The following is a 26,460-nucleotide window of genomic DNA, read 5'->3' as shown; positions in this document are numbered from 1 at the left end:
TGGAGCTGGCGTCCCAGTGCGTTGTGCTGTGCCATAGGGGTGTGTTCCTGCACACACAGGCCTGACTCTCCTCATACTGGTTTTACAGCGAAGGGAATTTCCAGGGATTTCACCAGAGTGATCCCCATGAACGTCAAAAGGATGTGAATAAGATGGTTTTCTCCACTCTCCGATGTGCGTGTGTGGACATACTGACCTCTGAGTTTTCATTCTCTCTTATAGACAGGTTCGCTTGAAGCTATGACTACATGTTAGGAGCGTTTGCAGGTGAATTTCTATTTCCCTTCCCATGGGAATGCTAGACTGCTCCTAAGGAAAGCTATCTCCACCACCCCCCAAAAATGTTGATTTAGACACTGAAGTGCAAGAAATTTTATTGTGAACCTTTTTTTTTTTTAATTTAATTAACATGTACTGTTAACCCCCTGGCTCTATTACAACACACCATCCAATTCTTCTCCCACCAGCTTTTCTGACTCAGAGCTCCCTGAAAGGGGATCGTGTGGATTTCTGATTCTAAAATCCAGGTACCCTGAAAATGATGGCTGCTGTCCCCTACAACTCCATTTCCTGGCTTCTAACCACGCTGCCTGCCCCACCACTAAGATGATGGCAGAGAGAAATTAAAGAAGTTCATAGAAAGCAAGTGGTGTTTTCTGGACCAGTTCTGTGCTCACTGCAGTCACTCCTATGATGAAGCAGCTCCCAGACAGAAATCTTTATCCCCTCATTTTTCTGAGTGATGATTCTCTTTGCAACTTGTGCTCCTGTTCTGATACAGATCTTCTCTACTTAGGCACAGAATGGAGTGGAGCAAAGCCATCAGCTATCCAAGGCTTTCTGCACTGATTTTGCTAAGTGCCTCCTCTTCAGAAGAGAAAAGGATGCCTGTCTGCCCTTCCTTGTATTAAAGGGCTCAGTTTCTATGAGGAGGCACCAACTATGAGGGGGCTAGTGCTCCCATGTCACCCTGTCACCACTGTCCCTTTCTACTTTCTCTTCTTCAGGCAGCTCAGGAGTGTGGGTGGGGAGCAGACAGGAGGTGCATTTCCAAAGCCTTAAAGAAATCAGCTTGCATTTGGGCATCAAGGGCAAACAGGGCTCTGCAGCAGCCTCATGTTTAATTAGCAGAGAGATGTTCCCAGGAGGAAGGAGAGCAACATGGGGTGCTGGAGAAGGCCATGCACCCCAGGAACCTGATCCCTGCTTGAGAAAGCTCTCAGTGCACAGATGTGTGACTACTATCCCCCATGGTTTTGTGAGCTATGACAAAGCTTTTAGTGACCACACCAAAATGAACTCATGGGGGTTTTGTTCACAACTTACTGGGGTGGGAGGGATGGGATGGGATGGGATGGGACAGGACGGGATTGGAAGCCCTTCACAGCTCTGCCCACCACAAGATACGTCTGCCCCATCCTCCTGGCACTGCCATCCAACCCACAAAGGATTTCTCCTTTCCTCCCCAGTGCCAGCCCTCTGTGCCTTCCCTCCGGGGTCAGCCAGGAGCTGTGCTGGCCCCATACACTATTCCACTGCTGCAGACCCCTGGCCACATGGCCCTCCTCCTGCATCCTCTCACTCCCACCATCACCCTCCTTGTGTTATTGGTTTCTCCCAGCCTCCCCCTTGCTGCAGGATATGAGCCTTTCTCTCAGGGAAATAAAAATTTGGATTAAAATTTGCCTTTATAGCTCCCTCTTCAAAATTAGGCTGAAAGAAAGAATTTTCAAGGGAGTACAGGAGATTTAAGGACAGATTTTTAAGGTCTTTTAGTTACATTAAAATGAAATTAGATGGCCCTTGGGATTTTTCAGCAGAAGTGTTGTTTGGTTTTTTTTTTTGTTTTGTTTTTTGTTTTGTTTTTAATTTCCACATGGTAACTGTTCATATCTTCAGGAATCTAAATGCCTCCAGACTTTCAGCTTTTGAACACCAAAGTCCCATTGAAACTGAAGAGAGTTGGACACCCTGCACATTCCTTCCAAATTCCAGCTGAAGTTGGAGCAAGAAGTTCTAATGTAAGAGACCATAAACCCGATTTCTGCTCTGCTTTAGCAGCAGCTTAGCACCAGGAAAAAAATCCCATATTGTTGGCTGCATGAACATCTTGTTCTAAGGGTCATGTTTTCCTGATTAACAGCCTTTCAGTATTAAAAACAATCAGTCCAGAGGGTGATTAATTGTCCCTTCTGCTGCTAGTAACCAAATACGTCTGTGTATACATACACATATGTACATACATATATCTATACAGTCATGTAAACACACACACGCATGTTCTTACTGGGTAAGCATTTTCACTGTGCCTTTTCTCAAGGAAAACAGAATTTGCAGGAGGTGAGAGCTGCTTTTTACCACTCAGGCAAAAGGGAACAGTTTTACTTTTTGTAACCCTTTGTTGAAAGAACCCACAGAGACGTGGCTGTGCCAAGAGCACTGCTGTCCTGGTGCAGACAGCGCTCATCTGGTCAGGTTGGAAAGCAAGAAGTAAGCAGAACACACTTTGCTTTTTGTCTGGGGAGTGCAGTCTGTTCATTGCCAGGCATCCCTGCTGTTTTACTCCAGCTGCATTCTACTTGTGGGACTGACAGGGTTAACGGCCATAAAATTTTTTCATTTAAAAGTTGGCAAGGAGAGCAGCTTTTCCCTTGACAAAGATAACCAAATTTCAGTAAATTATTTAAAAAGACAGTCCTGCCTGGTCCAACCTGTTTGGCTGCAGCAAACATACAGCAACAACACTGCAATCTTTGCCCCATTTGATCTGATATCTGGGCAGATTAACCACTAAGTTACAGTTATGTCCAGGAGCCCCAGTCAAGCTCAGGGGCATCAGCTGACTCAGTGCTGATGTGGAGCTCCTCGCAGCCATCCCATGTCCCTATGGGAGCCTGGCAGACCTTGTGGTCTATGCAGGCCCTTGTAGAGCTGTGGCTAAAGTACAAGATCCATGCAGGGAAGCAAGATCCTGTGCCTACCAGAGCCCCTCAGTCCTTATGGGGTCTCCTCACCAGCTCCAAAATAATGAAGATTTAACATCAGGTATCTCCAGAGCAAATGGGGTGAGCTGGGGGACTGAGTTTGTTGCTTCCAACCTTGCTTTCCTAGCCTTTGCAGCATTCAGAGGCTGCATAAAGTACCTTTACTGTTGGGACTGAAAAATAAAACACAACTTTGTGTGTTGTGTGCAGGCTCTGTGTACACGGTCACCTACACTTGGTGCAGAGTTTTCTTTATGGCTAGAAAAGATTTTTTCAGTTTGCTTCCAGAATCTGCCATGCTGTGTTGGGACACTCATGCAGAGCATCAAGGGTTTGGGATGAGAAAGAAACGCGGCACTGTTTTGAGGGAAGCACAAACAAACATGAAAGCTTGCTCAATGGATAGAAACAAAAAGCTTCATCAACATCAAAGTTCACAGCTTCTGCAGAGAGGTTTGAGATTTCCCTGCCATGCTGCAGGCAGTGCTGTTAGCTTGCACGACGGCTGTGACAGGTGCAAAGTGGCTGTACAGTGACAGCCCAGGGACTTCCTGCCCTGTGACACACACGTATCCCTGTGCCCAAGTGAGTCAGGACGGGGTCTGCCCTGTCCCGGGGCATCTCCCAGATCATTGCCCAGGGAGTGGTGAGGCTGGGGAGCAGCAGTGTGCCCCTGTCCCAGTGATGGCCTCGCTGTGGGTGGCTCATATCACCACGCTGTGTCCACAGCCTTCTCCTATGGGAAATGTGTGTGGCACGAGCCTTCAGGGAGGCAAAGCGTGAGGGGTCTGTGGCATGTGCTGCTTTCATCAATTCAAACATTGCAGTTATGTTATGCTTTGTACAACCGATGCAGACTTTCATTCTGAAGCCTCATTGAGTGACAGCTACGAACAAAGGAGGAGGAAGTGAAGGAAGCCCAAAATTAGGCCTTGATTTGCAAAGCTGTGTGAATGTGTCTGTGTGAGCACGATTGCGCTCCAGGTTCAAGCCTGAACTGAAGGCTGAGATAGGTGTTGGCCTGGGTACAGGTGCGACCTGCAGGGACGACTGAATCCCTGTCCCTCAGACTCATTTCAAAATGAAAAATCCCTTCTTGAGCACACAGTCCTGGAGCAGAAGTATCAGGGCATAGGGACTGAGAACAAATACTGTGCCACGCTTACGGTTCTGCCTACCATAAAAACATACTCCGCACTGAAGAAGTAATACACTTTGCACCAGGAAATGCTTGCAGCTGCCGGGGTTTAAGGGCATCACTATGCCTCTGATTCAGAATTGATATTTTTAAAGGTAGTGGCTTCAAGAACCGCAGTTGTAAAGTTTGGATTTGTGAGCTAGAAAAAACTTCTATTTATGGAGTTTAAATAAACTTTCTGTGCATGTGCAGTAGATAAATACAGTGTAGATTTAATATTTTTGCATCCACGTGCTGCGCACAAAAGGAACCGATGACACATTGGTCAGCGAGCGCGGAAGAGAAAGTAAATATCGAGGTCACCGCTCCGAAATAAACCAACACGCGTTTCAGAAAGGCACACGCAAGTCTGCGTTTCCCCGATATTAACGGGGAACACAGAGCACGGCAGTCACCGCGGCCGTCCGGCGCTGCCAAGACGCCGGCATCGCGCTGGGAGCTGCGCAGGATCAGCTCCGTGCGGAGCCGCAGCGACCGCGGCCGCTTCCCCCTCCCCCTGTGCAAATTCTCGTGGATTAAAATGGCAGAGGGAGGAGGGGAGCGGCCGGGGCAGTTTGTCTGATAGGAGATAACCGCTGCAGTCAGACTGCAGGTTTAATTGCGTGGGCCAATAAGAAAAAAATAAATAAATAAAAGTAGATATATAATAATAATAAGGCGACCCAACAACTTGCCACAGAAGTTAATTTGAATCAAAATGAAAGACACGCCCCGCAAGCTGCTTTCCACGATCACGCATTGTCTCCGCTCGCTGCCAGCAGTAGTTGCGCTGCGCCCCGGGCCCCCAGCAACGCCGCTGGGAGCGCACGCAATGGGCGACTCGGGGGGTGTGGGGAGGACAAAGGGGTACCGAGGCTGCTCGTTCCGCTGCCTCGCGTGGGCTCGCTCCCCGTTTTCGGGAACGTGGGGAAGCACGGAGCGGGCAGCCTGGGACGAGCCCTAAGGGGGAGGGGAGGCCGGGCCACCCGCCGTCGCTGCGAGCCTCAGCCGGACCCGCGGCAGGGCCGCTACCCGCCCTGCCGCCAGGGGGCGCCCGCGGTGCCGCCCCGCTCCGTCACGTGACCCCGGGGCCACGCCCTGCCGGCGCTCCCCAAAAGTTGCTCCCTGCCCCCGGCCACCCCCGGTTCCTTCGGGTCTCGCTGTGCCCGCCGCTGGGCCGCTCCCTTCGGCGAAGGGACGGCGACGGCCGTTGCCTCGGAGCTCCCATAGGCGCACCCCTGCCCTGAGCGGTCCCCGGCACCCCTCAGCCCCCGGCACGGGGGCTTTGTATAGAACCCATTCAAACCACGCGTAACCTTCCGCCGCGGGGGGGGGGAGGGGGAAAGTAGTCCCTCTGCACCCTCTTCCCGAGCCGAGGCGGCGGTGTCCCCCGCGGCCCGTGGCGTTCCCCGCGGCACGCGCCGCGAGCCGAGCAGCCCGCTCGTGGCCCCGCCGCGCTCCATGAGCAGCCCTCAGCCGGGAGGCGGCCGCGGGCGGAGAGATCCCGCACGGCGCCCGGCCCGGCGCTACGCCTCCACCTAACCTCACAAACGGAAGCGCCGGGACTCGGCGATGGACGGCAGGCGGAAGCCAATGAGAGCGCGGAAAGGCCTCCCAAAATGTAGGCTGGACCAATGGGACCGCTGGTGGGCGGAGCCTAAAGACGGGCTAGCAGCGCAGGTTGAACGGAGTCCCAGCGCAGGGCTGGGATGAGCCTCAAAGTTCGGGGCGATCGCGGCGGGGGATGTAGCGCTCCCGCCCCGGCTCCCGCCCGCCCGCTGCCGCCCGCCCCGCCCGCCCGCACGCGCCGCCTCCCCTCGGCCCGGCCCGCCGCCCCCCCCAGTTTTTAAACTCCTCTCTCTCTTTCTTTCTCTCTTTCCCCCCTCCCCCCGCGTTGTTCTCCTTCCCCCCACCCCAAATGCCAGCCATGATCGAGAAGGGCCCGGAGGTGTCGGGGAAGCGGCGGGGCAGGAATAACAATACCTCCGCTGGAGCGAATCATAACAATAACGGGAATAACAAAAGTTTGGCCGCTGCCCCCAACGGGAACAGCAGCAGCAACTCCTGGGAGGAGGGCAGCTCGGGCTCCTCCAGCGATGAAGAGCACGGTGAGCGCGGTGGGGCCGGCGGTTGGCGGTTGGCGGGCGCGGCGCACGCGGTAACGTTCTCTCTGCTCCGCAGCCGGCGGCGGCATGAGGGTCGGCCCGCAGTACCAGGCGGTGGTCCCCGACTTCGACCCCGGTGAGTCGCTGGGGGCGGAACTTGGGCGAGGGCGGGCGGGAGGCAGTCCCCCCCATCCCGGTGTCCCTGCGCGGTGTCGTGTCCCCCCTCCCCCCTCCTCCTCCTCCCCGTCGTGTTCCCCCCCCCCCCCGTCTTCCGCGATCACACCCCGCGTGGGTGACCCTCGGCCTTTCTCCCGGCGTGGGGCACGGACCCGCGGGACGGAGCCCGATGCTTTCCGGAGGGCATTGGGGAGCAGCCGGCCGGGAGGCAGAGATGGCAGTTGGCTTTTTTTTTTTTTTTCCCTCCCCCTTTATTTATTTATTTATTTATTTCTTCGTCCACTTATTTATTTATTTCCCTTTCCCCTCCCTGGACTCGTGCGTTCGACCAACTTACAAATGCCTTTGTACCTATCTCGGTCTATCTGTCTGTATGTATTTATTTAAGAAAAAAAAAAAAAAACACAACCCATATTTATTTATTTATTTATTCATCTTTCTTTCCGAGGAAGCCCTCCGACTTCGCCCCCTTCTCCCCCCCCCCCAGAAATATTTCACATTCCAGCTATTCTGCTGCAGCGCTTTGTAAGCTAATTTAAAGTGGTAGGAGAGCAAATTTTGAGCAAACAAAGGAATTGTGGCAGTACGGGAAGGCAGGTGCTGGCTGCACGGCGCTGGCGATGCATCTCGGGTGTATCTGGGTACATAAAGGCAGCCTGGTGACCTCCTTAGTTTGAAATGTAAGCGAATTTTGTTGCATTGTTCCTTTGTCACCTGGGCTGAGGCTACCGAAGCCCTCCTCCCATCTGGAGTCCTCGCGTTCGGAGTTGTCCCTCGCCTTGCCCAAACTTAATGGAATCCTTCGTCCCTCTCTCTTAAAACAAAAAAGGATTTGGAAAGCTGTGGTGGCTCCTGATCGAGTAACCCTGACAGCAACTATTGTGTGCGTTGGGGAGGAGCGCTCCTCCTGGACGCCCTCGTGCTGCCTTCTAATACGTTGGATGCCCTTTTATTATTATTTGGCACATAGATGTCTATTTTAACTGTTAATGCTCTCTGGAGGTGAACGTTTTTTTTTTTTCCTTTTCAACTTCAGCGTTACTTCTGTCGATTTACAGTATGCTTCTTCCCCATTCCTTCCCCCCCGTTTCACACAAAACCCAATGTGAGCTCTTGGCACATGGGAGCTCCATGGCTGCTGGACCAGGAGGAGGCGAAGCTGTGTGCATGTTGGTAGTTAGCGGCAGCTGACACGGTTTTTCAATCTGTAGGTCAGATGCAGCATCGCTGTAAGGCTCCGCACGCATCGTGCTGGCTGGCTATCAGCCAGGTAGCCCAACAATACTCAAGCTTTTTGGTCACCCCTGTAAACGGCGTTCTTTTGTCCAGTTTGTTTCTCTGACATAATAGGTGGGGGTTGGGGATGGGGGGTACAGTGTGCTTCTTCCTCTGTATTATGCGTTCAGTTTTGCATTGTTCTGATTTTAACTTACGGTTGTGCTGTGACCTATACATAGGTTACTTTCCTCACTGTGTGTAGTGAAGGGGTGGGGGAGTGTGTGATGTGGAGGAACCGCCTTTTTTTTCTGGGTAGTATATCTCAGCACAGCTTTAGCAGGCATGCTGGTTTGATGCACAACAGACAGCGAGCCTTAAGTACGTCCACCCCAAGTACACGGTTTTCTGATGACCTGGATGGGCACTGCATCCTTTATTTACCCCTTCCCCCCTTGTGTTTTTCTTCTTTTCAAAGAAGTATACTTTTCAGTTAGCAAGTTCCGGGTGAACTTTTGTCTGCTCGTGTATTGAAGCCAGTGTTGCTTTCCTGGCCTGTCAAATCACTCAGGATTAATTTTTCCTTGAATTACTCCCCAAATTCGGTGACTTTGCAGTCCTTAAAGCTAAATGCCTGTAGTATTCTTATTGATGTGCCCTTTTCTCACTGTTTTTAGGAAAGCAGATCCTAAATAAGCCTGAAAGAAGCCCCTAAGTAAGTCTAAACACACTGCTCTAAGACCCTTTCAATGAAATTGTAAAATTGTCCCATTTTGCTGATAATTTCCAGGTGAAATGAACAGAGCGGTGCTATCAGAGCATGAAAACGCTATCTGTTCCTTGGTAGAAATGTTAGGGGCTGGTTGACCAAAGGATCCTAAAATTTGAAGATTGTTTGATGTGGAAGCTTTCACCTTCAGATTGGCTGTCTGCTAGAAATGCAAAGGGCTTGTGCTGCTCCAGCTGTGTGTGAGGTGAAATATGGCATACATTAGGGGGTGTGTGCTTTTATATATGTGTGTATATATATATATATATATATAGGTACACACATGCACTAAATTTAACGTTCAATTATACCTCAGCCTAACCAGAGTTATATTTGTGGTGCTGACTCTTACATCAGCGTTCTTACGTGGGTGTTCCTCTGTCCCTATGCATAAGGGCAGAGAAAGCATTTTGTTCTGTTTAATTTCTGAGTTGCAAGGTAGCTGTGGCAAAGAGCAGGAAAATGAGGAAAGTTTTCCTGAAATCTTTTTGTGTGAGGTTGGGAAGGTGCAGAGAGGTGGACTGGGCTGAGGTTGGGGTACAGAGAGGTGGGGTGCCAGTTTGGGCCTCGTGAATTTAATAGCTGAAGTGCAAAAGTACTGAGCTGAATTCAGGGGCTGAAAGTGGAGTATTTCCACAGTTCTTGTCTGGGTTCACACAGGAAAGGGAGCTCAGGACCTCTTGATATGGAGGACAGTGGCTGTCTCTTGCTGGAGCAGAGTGCAGGGAAAATGATGAAGGGTTGTGTTTCTTTTTTTGGCATAATCCTTAAACCCTGCAAGTTTTTAATGCCCTGTATGGCCAGTAAAGGGCTGTGGGACATGCGAGGCTGGCAGTCCTGCTTGCAGCCCCCAGCTGCCCCCTTTGAGGTTGTGAGGCCTGCTCTGGTGCTGGCAGGGCTGAGGGCTTCCTCACTGCCTTCTCCTTTCCTGTCCCAGGCTGCTTTTAACTCTGGAAAGAGTTCTTGCTGCACTGATCCCTGCTTCTCCAGTTCTCTCAAAGTCAGGATTCAGCAAAGTCATGAATCCTGTAGTACAGGATTTACAACGCTGTTACTATTGGTAATAGAATAGTTGTACACTAGCAGTGAGGCTTGTACAGAAGTAACATTCTTATTTGACGAGCTGATGTAACTGTGGAGAACAGGCAAACTTCTGGGCTGAAAATCCTATGCCAGAGCTTGCTAGAATCAGTGAAATTTGTACTTCAGCTGTGTTTCACTGTCTGGACTCTATTTCACAAACATAACATGAAAATTTGCTATCACCTCTCTCTCCTGTGCCTTCTCTTATTAGAGTTCATAGTCAAATATTTGACTTCCACCTGAAAATCGTGTATGTTGAACAAAGGCAGTTATCACTAAGTCAGCGTTTCTTGCAAGTTCTCCATCTGAGACACTGAGGATTTTGAGGACAGAAAACTATTATGGTTCTTTTAATCTATACAAATGAAACCCACATGTCCTATTAATGGAAAAACTTGGTGGTGGGAAACATTGCATATCCTAAAGCTAAATAAAAAATCTTTCATGTGTCATATGGGGAAACACTAATACTGTACTTGACCATTTTACTTGTTGCTCGTTAATTTACACTTCCTTACTGCTGGAGTATTGAAAATAGGAGAAAGAAAACATTAGTGAGCTCTTTAACTCTTCCAGTGAATACCAAAGAAGATGAAAGCATCCATAATTTTGGGGAATGTGAAGTCCTTCAGTGTAGGAAGTGATCTGTCCCATATTGTGGTGTGTATTGGAGGGCAGACCAGTATTTCTTTACAGCACTACTGTTTTATATTCCTTTTTTCCTCACAACTTCATTTTTTACTGCCGTCACATTGAGCATCTTTGAATATCATTATGTCAGTCATCTTTGGAAAGCAGAAATAGACGAGGAAAAGCTGGTTCAACTGATCAGCATCCTGCTGTACAGATCCAAAGTTGAGCTGTGTCTTCAGCCACTTTTTTCCAATACTGATCTCTTCCCACTCTTTGTCTCCCTTTAACAGTTTAAACAGTGGGAGGAAATACTTTGTAGCACTTCCAGATCTAGGTGCCTACTGGAAGGTGCTGACTGCCAAACATCACTGGAATCCTTGAGGATCTTGTTCTCTGCCCCATGCCATTAGCTGTACTGCATGCTCCTGTACAACCAGTTGGTACTTTGCTTTCTTTCATCACCAAGGCTGCGCTGTTTCAGTGTTGCAAAAAAAGGAGAAGAGGGGGAAAAAAGCACACAAAAAAACCTCCAAACAAAGCCCCACCTCTTTAGCAGTCAGAAAGTGTTAATGCAGTTGTCTGAGATGGGGAGAAATGCTCTCTGCTGCCTCTGATCAAAGTGCTGGTAGGGAAGTGGTGGTGAAGCCGTAGGAGGAGGTGCCTGGGGGAGCTGGGATGCATTCATCCAGCTTTGGCTGAAAGCGTGCCCACCCTCCCTCTGTTTAAGATCAGAGATGGAAGATTATTGTGGACCAGCCCCTAGACGGTTGACACCTTTAGAATAGCTGTATTTCTTTGTTTGTTGTAGGGGCCAGATTTCATTAGGCTATGTGTTCAGGTACTTAATGGGTTTCTCCAGAAAGGTGCGGCTGAGTCATGGCTGCAGAAGCACCTATTGGGCTACGCAGCAGGGACTGTCACTCTTTTAACAACGGATTGTTAAAAGGCCCCTTATGATTTACACTTGGCAAGCCCAGCTCCCAGCCAGCTTGTTCTGTTTCTTTGTTTGCAAATAAAACTGTTAGTCTTGTACCTAACAGTCTTAATAGTTTGCAAATAGTCTGAGCACCCAGTGACTGTAAGAGAAAATGGTTTTTAGATAAGTGGACTCATCAGAACGAGAAGCAGAAAAAAGGTGTGCTCTTTAAGTGAGGTGTTGGGATCTGCATCTAAGCAAGTGGAAAAGGCCCAGCCACGCTCCTGCAACTGGAACTACTGGTATCCTGGAAGGCTATCTCATTTCCTCAAATGGCTTTGCCTTAAACACAACAGGCAGGAACTCCCTTAGTGCAGCAATGTGTTTGGAGAAGACAAGTAATGAGGACGTTCAATCTAATCAGAAATACCAAACCAAAATATACTATAATGACCAGCGTGTTTGGACTGACAGAGGCCACATAGTTTCTTGATCGAATCTGTTGTGTCTTGGTCCTTTCACTGTTATCTGAGAAGACTTGCGTTATCCCCAACAACAGTGTTTTCCCACTTTGGTGTTGGATATATGCTTGGAATTGAGGTTGTTGGCCTTTTGGAAGAGATGGGAGTAGGGAAAGGAAAGCCTTATGAGTTCTAGAGGATGTGATTAGATTGTGGGTCTGTTTGGAGAAGAATGGGCATGTAAAGCCCTTGAGCTTTGCTACAACATAACTTCCTACTTCATAACTTGAGATTTCAGACAGTATTAAGTGTTTAAAATTCCAGCTGACCTTGTTCTCCTCTGCCTCACCGTGAAAGATTTAGCTACTGTGGGGTGTCTTTGCAACTTCTTGCTGGGAGATGTTTCCTCTAGCTGTAGTTTGCTTAGCTCCTTTTTCCCTCGTGGGCTGTATTGGTCTTACCCTGCTCCTGCTACAAGGACAGTCTCTTTGTACTCCCTGTACTGCAGAGCAGGCAAGAAGCTGCTGTTGAATGCCGTTGCCCAGAACTTGATTTTTCAGCTGTCTCAACTCCATCTAGGTGTAGGTGGTTTTTAAGGCTAGGCTGGTCCCTGATGTCCCAGGGGAGGGGAGATGGCTCCTGCTTTTCCTTGGTGCACTTGGTAGCCCTGCCTGTGGCTGGGGGAATGCCTGTGCCAGTCTTTTTCCTCACCAGTACATGTGGCTCACCCAGTTACATGGCAGGAAGGGTGGCCTGCCTCACCACTTCCATGTGTGCAAAGGAGAGCTGGCTTGTAGATGCTGACGCTTTAAGTTAACCTCATTTTATTTTTGTTTATTTATTTACTTAAATCCAGGCTGGAGACAATGGGAAAGAGAGCAGAGTGTAAGATGATTTTTTTTTTTTTGGTCTGTATCTGACACCCTAGCAGGATCACAACTGTAGATTTGCTGCTGTACCTCTTACCTCTGAGCTTCTTGCCCCAGGGGGACCATGTCTTAGCCTGTGTGGCTCCACAGTTAGCTTTTACCCTGCCCACCTGTCCTGCGAAGTCTGCAGAGATCTCATCCCAAGGCAGGGTTTCAGAGCTTTCTTGTTCCTCAAATAGTACAAGAAGTCCCTTCTCAAACCTGTGTGCTGTAGTAAACAAACAAGGCTCTGGTGCAGCCAAAGCCTGTGGCTTCCTTCCCTGCCTGGCGCATGCAGTGTTTGTATGGGGAGGTAATAGCTGTCTCATGCACTGACAAATGTATTAATGGCTGGACTGGAATTGATACTAGGTAGAGGGAGTGCTTTGTTCTTCATAGCTGGTTCCTGCTGCTTAATGAGTTGCTCTTAAACTCTTGTTTTCAACCCTGGTTAGTTCTGTGACTTGGCCAAGTGAGGGCTTAGAGCTCCCTGTGATTAGTCATTATAATTAGCTCGGAAATCTTTGCCTCTGTGAGCAAGGTGCACTGTATAATGCGGCTTACAGTGGGCTCTAGTTCTGTCACATACATTCAACGTGCTATAAATGACAATGCATTGTTAGACATACGTATGTATTTGTATTGATGATGTGTATTGCAACTTTAATAAACTTTGCTGTGAACTGGGCAGGTAAATCTGAGTAATGGCTCCTCAGAAGCATGGCACTTTGTGTTAGTCTGCACTTCCCTCAGATACAATGACTTCTGGTTATGGCAAAGGCTCACCTTGACCATTGCAAGTCAAAGGCAGTAGTAAAGCATTGACTGATCCCGTTGGTGAGACTGGAGACTGAAACGGAGAGAAAACTTTGTGGTGGAAGAAAGGGCATGCTTACTTCCTAGGAAGTGTATATCTCTGTGCACTGGGGACCTTCCCTTTCGAGGGTCTGAATTGGCTGTGTGATGTGATGGGCAATGCCATGTTCTTAAGTTTTTAAGCTCAAAAGAAGAGTTCAAAATACAAAATTGATTTTTGAACAGAGGATGATCTTAATGCTTTTGTAAGGATTCTTAAATTAGGTTTCCCTGCATAAGCTTTAATTTATAGTTCCACATGAAGATTTTGACTGCTTTGTGCTTTTCGAAAGTGCAAGAGGATGTGCTATGCTATGCCTTACTGAAGGCAGCAAAGTTTCTTCAGCATACACTGGAACCAGGTTGCTTTTGTGCTCCTGCTGCAGTTTGTTTTGAAGTGCAACAGACTGATGTGACTGCTTTTAAGTATTGTAGTCAAACTTGCTAAAATTGCTTCTCTTCTCGATAAAGGGTTTTAGACTAAACAAGTGTGTTTACCTTTCCAAGTATCTTCAGAAATTCAGCTTTGTGCAGCAGCTAGCTCTTTGAACTTCATAAAGGAAGTACTGGTAAATGCTGCCTCTCTGGGGGGAGGAGGCTGCAGCAGTGTGATAAAATGGCAAAAATCCCCTCTTAGAAGGAAATTGTTCTCTATGCTTCTCCCTTCAGCCCCATCCTTCGGTTGTACAGGTCCCTCTGGGGGCTATCAGCAGGGCTCCCCACATACACTGTGTGTGTATTTAACCAGGCATCTCTAGAAGAGCGCTTTCCCCATCTGTCAGAGGCAGCAGGAAAAGTGTTTTTGGCCTCAAAGTTAATTCAGCTTCCTTGCTGCCTCCTTTATTTCTATACTCTTCACCTGAATGGATTTTGCAAATAAATCTCTCACTCATCTGAAGAGAGCCTAAGGCTTGTGATGTAGCTTTCTAATGGGAGGGATGGAACCACGCAGCTGTCCGTTGCAGACCTGCTGTCTGTAGGTATCTGTGGGAGCCTATCGTGTGCGCTTTTAGACAAGTAGATGTCTCATTGGATTGGGCTTTATCTTATATAACTACTTCCTTTTGAAAGTTGGATTTTGAATATAATTACTGGTGTCTGTCACTTGGAATCTGTGTCCTTCCAAGCTGCATGACTCTCATGTGAAAGCACAGCTTAACAAATGTGGAATCATAGCTTTGGCTTCTGGGTTCAGAATCCCCAGCTAACACGTACAAACAAAACTGATACTTGCTTAATGTCCAGCCTCCCCTGTTAGCTGTTTCATCCTGAGAGCCCCAGCAGAGGGGCTGGGAATGGCCAAAGACTCAAAAGAACCACTGCTATGTTGGAAATAGTCTTTCCTCTTCTACTGGGAAGCCAGGACTGGAAAAGTCTTCTTTACTAACAGCATTGTTTCAGAAGCAGCTCTTTACTCAGAGCTTGCTTTGAAATGGGGAGCATTTCTGTTTCTTCTCCAACCTTTTTGTTGAGGGTTCAAACTTGCCCCTCTGCTCTTGTTAATAGGATTGCTTTGAGTTTTGGGCAAGTGCTGGGGGGAATTTTTTTTCTTTTTTACTGACAAACCTCCCCCCTCCCTGTGTTAATTAAGAGCTATCTTTCCCACATACCATACAGCCGCTTGCTAGAGATGCATGGTTTTTGTTTTAGTTCTTACCAGCTGTGTAAGAAGCAGGAAGTGCTAGATCTGTAATCCCAGCTTGTGGTGCCACTCAACACACACGATCTGGAGGTGCTGGCAGGTGCCTGTTCCCCTGCTGACAGCTCTCCATCCTTGGCAGGCCATACGAGGCGCAGCGTTAGCACTGCCTTGGTGCTCTTCTCTGTGAATCCCGTCGGTGCCCCTGTGAGACCCACTGCAGCCACCAGGAGCTGTGCACAGCAGTAGCCATGGGAACACAGGGAGGATGACACAAGTTTAAAACTTCGACTTGTTGCTAGGCAGACCTGGCTCAATATAAGGATTAAATAGTCTTAATGGCAACGATAAACCACCTCTGGTATTCTACCTCCTGTGGAGGGAAGGCAGCTTGGTGCTCCCCACATTCTGTCTTAATCTCTGGATGGGAAGGAACAAACCTGCAATGGAAGGGTCCTCAGGCTTCAGCCAGCCCTAGAGGGAGCCCATCCTGGACACCTGTAAACAGAGAGACAGTGGCTCGCTGAGCAGAGGGAAGGGATGGGGCAGAGTTCTAGCACGTTGATTTTTATCCAGCGTTTCCTTAAAAAATGAAGTGCTGCAAGGTAAAGCAATGTGTTGTCTCATGCAAAGCTGTTGCATGGCTCATATAGTCTAAAAGTTGTAGCCTGCATTAAAATAGATACTGCTAAAAGTGACGTACACTAAACAAAGGTCACAGGCTTAAAATATCGCAACTTCGCTTCTAAACTCTGGCTGTAAAACCTTAAAATTATGGCTAAGGCGAGGTAAACACCTTATAAACTCAAAATGCTGTTGCAAATTGTGTTAGTCCAGGTGCCAGCATGTGTTGTGTGAGCTGACTTAGATCTTTTAGCCTGGACACTTCTGCTGATAACTCACCTCATCCCAGGCTTGTGTTTTGGCTCATCCCATTTAATAAACACAAACAATGTTCCCTCATGTTATTTTTGTAGTTGATGGCTGACAAAGGATGTATGGTAAATTATAGGGGCCTGAAAGGGACTGCAGATCCTACCTTTAAAGAGAGCTGGGCCTCGTGCTCCTTGAAGACTGAACTGCAGCATGCCTTTGTCTCTGCAGCTGTTGGCTCCCTGTACCCAAGCAGTAATTGGTTCTGCTCTGGCCACTGGTTTAAATGGATCTTTTTATTTTATAAACATTTGCTGTGCAGTAACTGTAGAGGTGCTCCCAATTACCACCTGCTCTTTTTCTTAGCAAAATACACTCTTACCTAATTTAACCTCTCCCAGCAACTGCTTTGAAGTTGTTTTCCGTGTTCACACGTGGCTCACTAGTACCCATTTTCCCTCTGACCACTTTGGAACAAACTGCAATTCTCCTTGCTTGTCCTTCCAGAAATTACTTGCTTTTGAGGCTGAAAAATGGTTGCGTGGTTTGTGCCCAAATATTTTTGTAGTCAACTCATTTAGAACGTTTCTTTCCTTTAATATGCCCCAGCCTTTTCTCATCCCCAAGTTGCTGTTTGTGGTTCTCCCACTTTCATTACAACTTGCAGATCCTATCTGTCCACCTTGTTGTCAGCCGAGCCCTACTGATTCCCGCCCTCTGTGCCTCCCAAGACCTCTTTCCCTGTGCTCTGTCACTCATGGAGAGGCACTTTCTCTGTACCTGAGTTGTTGTCTGAAGTTTCTTCTCATCACTTGGACAAATAAGCAGGCCTTGGGGTGTGGGGGAGTGCCATCCGAGAGCTGGTGGTTGTGGCAGGATGGGCAAGTGCTCTGCAGTACCTTTTTTTTTCCTGCTATAGGCTTGATTTCAGGCTCAGCTTTGGATGTGCTGAGTTTGGTTGTGCTGGGGGAGGAGAACAGCTGGATCTCATCTGGCGTTCCCATTGCCTCCCTTCTCCTGGTGAGCTTTGTGCAAATATTGAATGACTCGGGGGAGAGGCTTGCTGGTGGGAGCTTGGTGGCAGAGGGGAGGTTTTTCAGAGCTGTCCTCTGGCTTGCAGCCTGAGATCTGAGTTGCTTGGCAAATTGCTTCCTTCTGTGTGTGCTGGCTCTGAGAGATGGGGCTGCTCACAGGGAAGCTGCTTCATTCTGCTCTAGCTCCTTCCATGCTTTGGGTGGGTTTCTTTATCTCTAGATTTAGTTCTTAAGGTGCCCTTCTCTAAAATTTGATTTGGAGGCGTGCATGGGATTGCTTTCTTTCCTCAGGCACCTTCAAGCACAGCAGGAAGCTGTCCTGCACACACAGTATAGATACTGCCCTTACAGCGCAACCAGGACAGGCACAAATCAGGCCATCCTGCCAACAATCCTGCAGGTTGGCAAGGGTGTCTGGTTGTGTGTTGGGTGAAAGATGACTTTTCTCCTTTGGTGCTGAAGCTGAGGCGGCTGGAGCTAGTGCTGTGAGCGTGTATAACTGGTGCTGTGGTGCAGGTAGTGTCTGAGCAGCACTGTGATGGTCTGGGAGCAGAGCTTTGGTAGCCTGAGATGGGCTGTCATTGTTGGAGAAAGCAGGTGTGTGCTGGAGGAGCTGCGTATGCTTGCGCTGCGTAAAGCACACGTGCAAGTAGTTACATTAGGCAAATTTATGTCTTTTATTGCACCAATCTTGCTGAGGTTATTTTGGAATATGATGGAGAAATGAAGGCAAAACTTAATAAACCATTAATAAAAATATTTTTAGAGTTAAAGAAAATCAATAAGGTGTTGGGGGAATTAAGCTTGGCAGCAGTCCTCGTGGCTCTGAAACAAGCAGGGAAGGGAACTGTTTCGCATCTTCTTACCTCAGTCCTCCCAAAGAGGCTGTGGGACCAGACTCCTGCTTCCTCTTCAAACCAAAGTCTCCAGCTCAGCTGGGAGGAATGCTGTCCTGTCTGGTTATCGGTGCTGGCGGCTGCCTTGTTGCCCCAAGCAGTGCCTCCTGAACAGCACTGTGTCCCTTTGCAGCAGCTCGAGACAAGGAAACTACTGGGTGCAGCAGCACTGCTTGCAAAATGATTTCGGTGTCTCTGGGGCAGGAGTGGGAGTAGGTGTAATGGAGCTCCTGTGGAAGGGCTAGGCAGGAGAGACCTTTCCAGTGCCTATTTAGTGCCTATACAAAAAAAGGTGGCATGTTTAATTCGTGTTGCTGGAGCTTGGATCAAGCTTGGGGCAGCTGCATACCCAGACCTTGCTTTAGCTGGATAGATGCCTGCTGAATTGTCAAACATGAGAACAAAAGGAAAAGGGCTGCGTTTTAACCTTTTTTGATGATGCCTTTTAAGAATAGCTTACATTTCTGAAGTGAGCAGCAGTTGTAACCAGGGTTTGAAAAATTGGCTTGGTGCTTAGAAGCCATAGTGGGAAACACCTGTGCTGTAATACACCCTGCAGCAACAAGGGATAAAATGGTTGGGTGCTGCTCGCTTACCGTGCTGTTTGTTGGCTGCTGACTGGGGTTCTTCCTGTGTGCTAGGTTTGCCTTAGTGCTTCTATTGCTGCTCAGTTCTTGCTTTTTCCATCAGTAGAAAAAAATCATAGAATGGTTTGGTTTGAGTTGAAAGGGACCTTTAAGATCATCTAGTTCCAATTCCCCTCCTATAGGCTACCTCTAGACCAGGTTGCTCAAGGCTCCATCCAGCCTGACCTTGAGCCTCTCCAGGGAGGTGGCATCCTCGACCTTGCTGGGGCAGCCTGTTCCAGTGTCTCACCACACTCACAGTAAAGAATTTCTTCCTAACATCTAGTATAAATTGGCTCAGTATCTGTATTTCACTGCCATTCAAGTGATGCTGAGCCTCTGGAGTAGGAAAGAATGAATGTAGTTTGTCTTAGCTCTGTTTTACCCACGTAGAGCTGTGGCATGCAGTTGAGATACCGATGCTGTCTTCAGACTAAGGAAGACACTACTGCACTAATGTGCTAATTTTATACTCTTGCTTGGCAGGTTGCCTTTGTAATCAAAAGGCTGGAAATTTTTCAGTTTGAACAAAATGTTCTAAGTAGCTGTTCTCCTGGTGGAAATGGATTTGGTATGGGATGCTACCTTCAGAATAAATCCATCTTTCCGTATCTTCTTGGCCACGATATTTTTAAGTATAGTTCCCTTTCCTGACTAAGTGAAACTGCGGCTGAGACTTACCTGAGAGGTTCCTTGAGCAGAGCTGTGTCTCCTTGATCTCTGTCCCTCTGATGGGAATGGAGAGGGGGCTGTTTTTAGGAATGGTGGTTCTAGTGAATTTCGGTGGAAATGCCTTATTATGTCTTTTCCACCCCTGTTTGGTTAATAACTGTGTACAGCCTTGGTATGGGCAAAATACAAAAGCTTGTTTTGAGTGTTTGCTGTATTCTGATGAGTTGTACAGTACCTGGCACGCAGGGAATTATGCAGCTGAGATGATGTCTGCTTCTCATCAACAGTGTAAAAGTAATTAAAAACATCTCTTGATTCCTTTGGGATTTTTGTCCTTGGTTTTAGGAAGCAGTGAACACTGACTAGAGAACATATATATACAGATACTTCTTTTTCCAACCGAAATATCCATGAGTGCAGAACAGACATAGTGTGATCACATTTTTAAAGTGGTTTGAAATGAAATGTTAACTCAAAGGCCATGTTCTATTACTAGAAAGCTTTAAACAAACGGCAGAATTGCTTCCAGGTTGTATGAAACTCTTTTTTGTCCTTCTGTTGCCTTTTTTTTTTTTTAAAAAAAAAAAAAAAGTATCTTCCAGTTTTCTTCAATCTATGTCGATGCTGTAATGAGAGCTGGCTGCTAAACTTTGTTGCTTTGAGTTTGAGATGAAACAAAGCTCTGTGTGCCATATGTTAAAAGGACAAGCAGATTTGACAACAAGAATGTGTTCCATCTCCTCGCATTTTGGCAAGGCTGTTTAGTCTTGGAGGGTGGCTGTAAGGAGGGGGAATCGGGGAAGATGCAAGAGACACAGCTTCCAGCTCTGTGTCACTCGGCAAGTGTCTTAGGAGGGGCCAAGAAGAGGAGAACCAACACAGAAGGGTGGACAGGTGGCAGCAGAAAAATCTTATTTTTAAATAAAATCTCATGCTCTTAATGTTTTCTTCGAAAGGTATTTTGTGTTCCTGTTCTTTCATTGTTTGATAGATTAAATAGGTAGTTGCCAGCACAGGCAGGTATAAATCTAACCTTCTTGCCCTTTGGAGAATATGATCTTGAAATGTATTTCTGAGATCAGCAGATGTGAGCCAGGGAGGTGGGCGTGTCGGAAGGGAAGCTACATTTGTGACAGCATCTCACTAGCCAAAGGCTGCTGTAGCTGAAGACCTTGCTGAAGTGTGGTGGCCGGAGAGTGTACTGTTACTTGGTTCTGCAAAGCTGGGCTTGGCAGAGCATGGTCACCATGGATGTGATGACAGGCTTGCCAAGCCCTGTGGTAAAGGTGTGTGCGGGATTGCACGCGAGCAGTTCAGCCGTCCCGGCAGTGTGCGTTCCTCTGCTGTTCTGAAGCTGGGTGGTGTTCTTTTGTCCCTCTGCTGGGGTGCATGGACCTTGTATGTGGTTCCTTGTGCTGCAGCAGGACGTGAGGGAGCCAAATTGCTGCTGGCTCTGCAGGGCACATGGCAGCCAGCTGCAGGCAGAGCTGAGTGGTGAGCACAGTGCAGGCTGGCCCTTGGCACAGTGCTCAGCTGAGCAGAGATACGGGGCCTGTGCTCTGCAGGGTTGGAAGTCTGAATTCACCTCTGAATGAATCTCCTCTATTCTCGTCACTTCAGATGAGTCGTACGGGTTTTGTTCTTCTCTCTGTACTTTAGTCCATACAGCTCCTTTGCTAAATATTTGTTTGGCTAAAGGATCCCTATGGATTTCTCTGTTTCCACCTCCAGCCTCTTCTTTCTCCAGACTCCTTGCCTGTCTGTATGTTGCAGCTGCTCCCTCATCCCTGAGCTGCCCAGACCACTGTATCTCTTTCAGGAGTGGAAATACTGTCTGTACCTGTACGCCTTGAGCTCTCTGAGGCTGGGATGGGGCTGAACTGTGATCACCCAGGTCATGCCAATTCCTGTGCCTCATTCCACACAATGACTCAACCTCCTGCTCTGAAAAGCAAGCAACACGGCACTCACTTGTGCCATGCTAGTGTGGTGCATTCAGCAGGTGGTTATGCTGATGCTTAATTAGGCTAGTGTACCCAGGGCACTGTTCTTTAAGAGTAGGCACTTTATGCTGGCACTGTTAGACACTAGGTCCCTGTTCTACTTGGATCACAGTACTGTTACACTGTTATTTCACAGATGTGTCTGCATCACACAACTAGGGTGACAAAGATCTTGTCAAAGCAGGTGTTAAAGTGGCTATTTAGCTTGCACTTCAGTGAACCATCTCCATGTAACCACAACTGAGTGGAGCAGAAGTGCTGGTGAACTTTGGAGGTGGTAGGAATACAACCTCTGAATAGCAGTAAAGTGGCTGTAGCCAAGCTGAGATAGAAAGTTAGTGAACTGAATGAGGGGATGAAATAATTATCACGGACAGACCCTGAAAAGAAGTGGATGGAAGAAGCGGTCAGCTCACCAGAGATGGCTGTTCTGCATAGTCATCTGACTAATTGGCAGTGATGCACTTGGACATTGTGATTTCATGCCAGTGTCTGAAGGGCTCGGGGGCTTGTTTGACCACTGGAAGTGGTTTGTGAAGCTGGTTGATCATTTCCTTCCAGTGCTTAGAAATGTAATAAAGAGACAAGGTGGGACATGGAGGGGAGAAAAATAATTTGCTTTCCCTTTCTCAGTTGTTTGAGGCTTTGGGCTGTAGAATTGTAAATTTATTTTGGGATTAGGGAAAATGGACTCTCTTGCCTTCAGAGTCCATGTCCCTTGGTACTTCTTTCCTCATGGGGAGCCAAGGGATGCTCATGTGCAATGGGATAAGTAGCCACTGGTCATAGTTAGGGCAGGTCTTTCAGTGCACAGTTAATCCAGGTACTAATGTGAATAATTAATACCTCTGCTCTGCATATGTGTTCTACATAGCCTGACTTGGAGCCTTACTTGGATTCTTGTGGATCTTTTTCTGTTAGCCCCCATCTGGGTCACCCATCTTAATGTCTGTGTAGAGTAGGTTAGGCTTAGATGAATGAGAAACTAGTTGAGACAGTCTCAGCTTGATATTGTAGATACTGTGATATTCCTCTCCGTTCTTGTTCTGAAAAAATGTTCTCCCCTTGATTTATTTATTTTATTTAAAATGGAGAAATATCAAGGCTTCTTTTAGTTAAGGGCAGGTAAGCTTGGATTAGGTTACTTTGCCCCACAGTGATGAACACTGATGTCTGAAGGTGAGGGGGAAGGGAGGAGAAAACTCAAAAAGGGCTTGGTTTCATTAAGCAAAGTCACCTAAAATGTTGACATCTGAGAATCATTTCCACTTGCATAGACTGTGACAGGTGTTTCACCATAGGAAACTCATTACTTGACTTCCAGTGTGACCTTGGGCAGAAAGTTGAACCTTTCAGTTTTCAATTTTCTGTTAAAGCTAACTGTTGTTTAGTATGTGGGTGGAGGCAAAGTGGAGAAACAGGCATGTATCTTTATTTTGGAATAAAACAGAATGTTTTACAAAGCTGGGCTGGAATCCCCCATCTGATTTAGTGGCAAGTAAGATGAGGGGAGAGGAGGTGCCTGTGTTTATGGTCTGTATTGTTAACAGAATTGATGTATCTGAAGTCTGATCTGACTACAGTAGATTAATTCACGTTCTGAAGGTAAAAACAGGAAGAAATTTTCCATTGTAATCTGTCCTGCAAAAGTCAAAATCATTTCTTATGGCAGGGTAACTAAGGTGCATTAGCTATTCCACTGTGCATTCATGGTAGAGACAGCGTGCTGTAGCTTTACTGTAAAGCAGGTGCTTGGCTTGTCTAGCCACTGAAGGGAGCTGCCTGTAGGCATGTGCCAGGAGTGGGGAATGGAAAGAGAGGTCTCCTTAGCAGGTAAGGCAGGAGCTAGATTTGCACCTTCCCTTTCAGGCTACTTGGAAGAAAAAGGGATACGTAGCAAATAAATGTGTGTTGGGATTAAACTGTGTGCCAGACCAGTGCTATGCCTTATGAACAGCACTGAGTTGTCTCAAGGTTTAGCCCTATCCCTCTGCTCTTAATAGAGCAATGAGGGGCTGTAAGGCTTCCTAGGCTGCCCAGCCCTGCCTGTATTAAGAGCACGTTTCTTCAGGTTACCTCAGTTTGTGGTTGATGGTGCTGCCTCTCGTGCTTACTTGTGTTAAGAGAAGCTGCTCCTGGGGACCACTGAGATGAAAAAACCTTCCACCCTGCTTTTGCTTCATCCCATGTTTTTAGGATATTGCTTCTGCAGGGGAAGCCTGGCATGGTGGAACAGCTATAGTGCTAGAGCAGAGGAGTTTGATTGGCTTGTTGGAAGAGAAACCTTCTTCCACCTTAAGCAGAGGGTTTGGAGGATGTGACTTGGCAGTTTCTCTTCCACACTTCTGTGACTGCTTCAGCAGAGGGTTTCTGAGAATCTGAAGGCTTGTCCTCTGAAAATATCAAAGGGGAACACAGCATGTGTGAGAAAATAAGAAAACTCTTGAGGCAGTGTGTTCTAGCATACTGGATTTAAGTGTGTGCCTGGAGCTCAGAATTTCATGCACTGAGGCCTCATCTACTGCTAAGGCTGCAGAAGTGATGTTAACAGGAGTGTGTTCTTTTCTTCTGGACTCTATCTGCCTGCCTAAAGAACTCCCTCTGCATCAGTCACACCTCTGTCTCGTGCCTCTGAGCTAAGCTAATTTTCCCCTGTGATGGTGTAAAACAGGGAACGAATTCCAAATCTGTATTAAATGACAACTCTGGCACTATCCCCTGCTAAGAGATGAGAGGACAGCTGGTCTGCGGAGACACCGCGGCATTTGTTGCTGCCGCATGTAAGGTAGCCAGAGGGTGCTGAGTGCCTGCAGCATCCTGTGGAAGCCCTTGGTAACGGCAGTGTGTGGCACTGATTCCTTCAGCTGCTCCTCATAAGGTATGTACTCGTTATTTGGGAATCTTAACAGAGCTTATGTTCAGTCAGCCCTTGGAAAGGAGTGGGTAAAATAGGTCTTAAAGAGTGTCTGCTGTCATCCCCGAAAACTGCTGTTATTGGATGGTGGAATTATCTGGCGCTCAGTTATAATGGTGCCTCAAGGTACCCTGAGGGTATAGAATCCTTGGTTACTCTGATACAGAGGCATAATGCAAAAGGAGGCCATCTTGGGGTTCATGGCCTACTGACAACCTGCTTTACCACGAGGAGATGCTATCACAAAACGGACAAGCAGGACCTGGTCCAAGGCTATTGACCACGTGTGCCTTGCTGCTGTAGCTTGGCACATGTGTTAGATGAGCATGCTGGTGAGCAGAGAGGAGGGCAGTAGATCAGAACAGCAGTAAGGTTTCTGCTGGATCTAGCAGTTGAGCAACCATTGTCCTAAGCAGCATGCTGTGGGAAAGGTGTGCTGAGAGAAGAATAAAGCCAAGCACCGGCTCGGCAACCTGCTTGTTAGTGTGCACACAAGTGTCTTAGAAATGGTTCATTAAAGCATATTGCTAGCTATGCAGAACATCTTGCCTCTCAGAGGAATTGGTCTGTAGCAGTACCTTGGTTATCGTAAGACTTTTTGTAGGGTATATCTGTCATGCTAATAGAAATCATCCAGTTGCCATATCGAGCAACAAAAATCCACACTACTTTTTCCTGTAAACTTGCTGCTGAATGGTCACTATGTGAACATCTTGGTGGACTGAGCTTGAAATGCATGCTACTGGCTTAGCCCTTAGCTTGGTGTGGTATGGGAAAGGGTGCCCAGGCTCAGACTGGGAGACTGGCTGCCTGCAGCTTGTGTCTTTTCGGCACTGAATCATAGAATATCTTAGGTTGGATGGGACCTTAACCATTACCCAGTTGCAGCCCCGCTGCTGTGGGCAAGGAGACCGCCTACCAAGTCAGGCTGTCCAGGGCCCCATCCATTCTGGCCTCAGGTTCCTCCAAGGATGGGGCACCCAAAGGCTGGGAGAAATCATTGAGAGCTGTCCTGATGAAAAGGACTTGGGAATATCTGGGATTGCCGTGATCCAGGTGTGGCACTTGACCTTGTTGAACCTCATTAGGTTCTCATGGGCCCACTTCTCAAGCTTATCAGCATGGTGTTGCTGCTCGTATGCAGAGCTGTTTCCACTCCATTTGCCTTTATCAATCAGTTAAAAAATGATTTTGGAATTTCTGCATTGGCTTTGTGCTCAGCTTTGAGGTGGAGGTGTAGGTCAGCTGTTGGCAGGCAGAAATCCCTTATATGGATAGCAAAATCCATCTTTCTACTGACAAAACTTGCTGGGAGATGGTTTGCTATCATAGTACAAAATACAGCTCTGACAGCATAGCAGGATGGATATATAGTGGGAATACTCTGGGGATGATGTTGTATTTAACTGCCATGAAATGAATTTATGAACTTCAGAGCATAAATGCCATAAACCAAATCCCATCAAGGTCAGTGGAACAGGTCCCCTAGGGTCAGAGGACAGTAGGCTGGGCCTTGTATCACCGTTTCTCCATACTCTCCCAGTTTCTGGTGTGATAGTTTTTTCCTGTCTCCTTTTTATTTTTTATGTAACTGTGAGATTTAACCCACAGTATTTTCTAGTAATATCACCTGTGATCCTCCAAAGTTATACATTTGCAGGAGACTTGATTAAAACATAGCATTGTATTAAAAAATGCTTTCTAAGTAGTTTAGGAGCTTTTATGAGAATAGAGAAGAATAAGATATGAAATGTCTTGTTGTCATTTATGTAGTTTTTTGTTAGCTATCTATATTGATCTTTTCCAGGTGGCTCACCTGGTGAGACTTAATGCTCTGAACCTCTCAGGCTCACTTCTTCCAGTCTGCTTCCTAAAGGCTCTACCTTTGCTGTCCCCTTTGCGCTGCCTGGTTGTAATAAATACACCACTATGGTGCACAGAAGGACAGGAGATGAACGGGAGAGAATCTTCTCTGAAACTGTCGAGGCATAATAGACCCCTGTTCTGATGGCTAGTTGCTTGCTTCTGTGTTTTTAGTTCACTGATTTCTTCCTTCATTTTCCCATGTATTAGTCTTTGGTGTACTTACTACTGGAAAAGGATAGGTATAGGTACAGTCTTCTCTGTTTGTAGTTTAGCAGTGATAGATCATTAGCTTCTCTAACTAACTTACCCTCCTTAACTGATTTTTCTTTCTGGGTTTTCCAGAAGATCTCGCTGACTTGCATCAAAACAGGAAGTCTGCAGTGCTGTAAATAACTGGGTGGTTCAATCTGATTTTTTTTTCATCCAGCATTTTACCAGCCACAGTTAAATTTCCTTTTAATAGCTTCTGTTGTCCTGAGCTAGGTGTGTAGACTGCCTCGTGACACACAAAAACCTATCAAGTTTTCTTATAGAGATATTTGAGGAAGAGTGGGGTTAGTCCTGCCTTGCTTTTCCATAGTGTTTTTGCTATATTCCATAGAAAGGTGCCATATTTGAAGAAATAGCACAGTGTCAGAGCATTGTTGGACTCAG

General features: G+C 47.2%; 1 protein-coding gene across 1 annotated transcript in view; it reads left to right on the top strand.

The window, feature by feature from the left end:
* The first annotated feature begins 6,045 nt into the window (after positions 1-6,045).
* Positions 6,046-26,460, top strand: part of RCOR1 (REST corepressor 1) — a 78,878-nt gene continuing 58,463 nt past the window's right edge. The window contains exons 1-2 of the mRNA XM_065750254.1: positions 6,046-6,269; positions 6,343-6,402. Coding sequence (XP_065606326.1) covers positions 6,080-6,269; positions 6,343-6,402 — 250 coding nt within the window. The 5' untranslated portion in view covers positions 6,046-6,079. The remainder of the gene's footprint in view (positions 6,270-6,342; positions 6,403-26,460) is intronic.

The sequence above is a fragment of the Cyrtonyx montezumae genome, unplaced genomic scaffold, assembly GCF_038088225.1.
Source record: "Cyrtonyx montezumae isolate F1298 unplaced genomic scaffold, pur_monq_1.0 scaffold_10, whole genome shotgun sequence".
Taxonomy (NCBI): domain Eukaryota; kingdom Metazoa; phylum Chordata; class Aves; order Galliformes; family Odontophoridae; genus Cyrtonyx; species Cyrtonyx montezumae.
The sequence above is the reverse complement of the archived record's forward strand: the minus strand, read 5'-3'. Positions and strand labels throughout refer to the sequence as shown.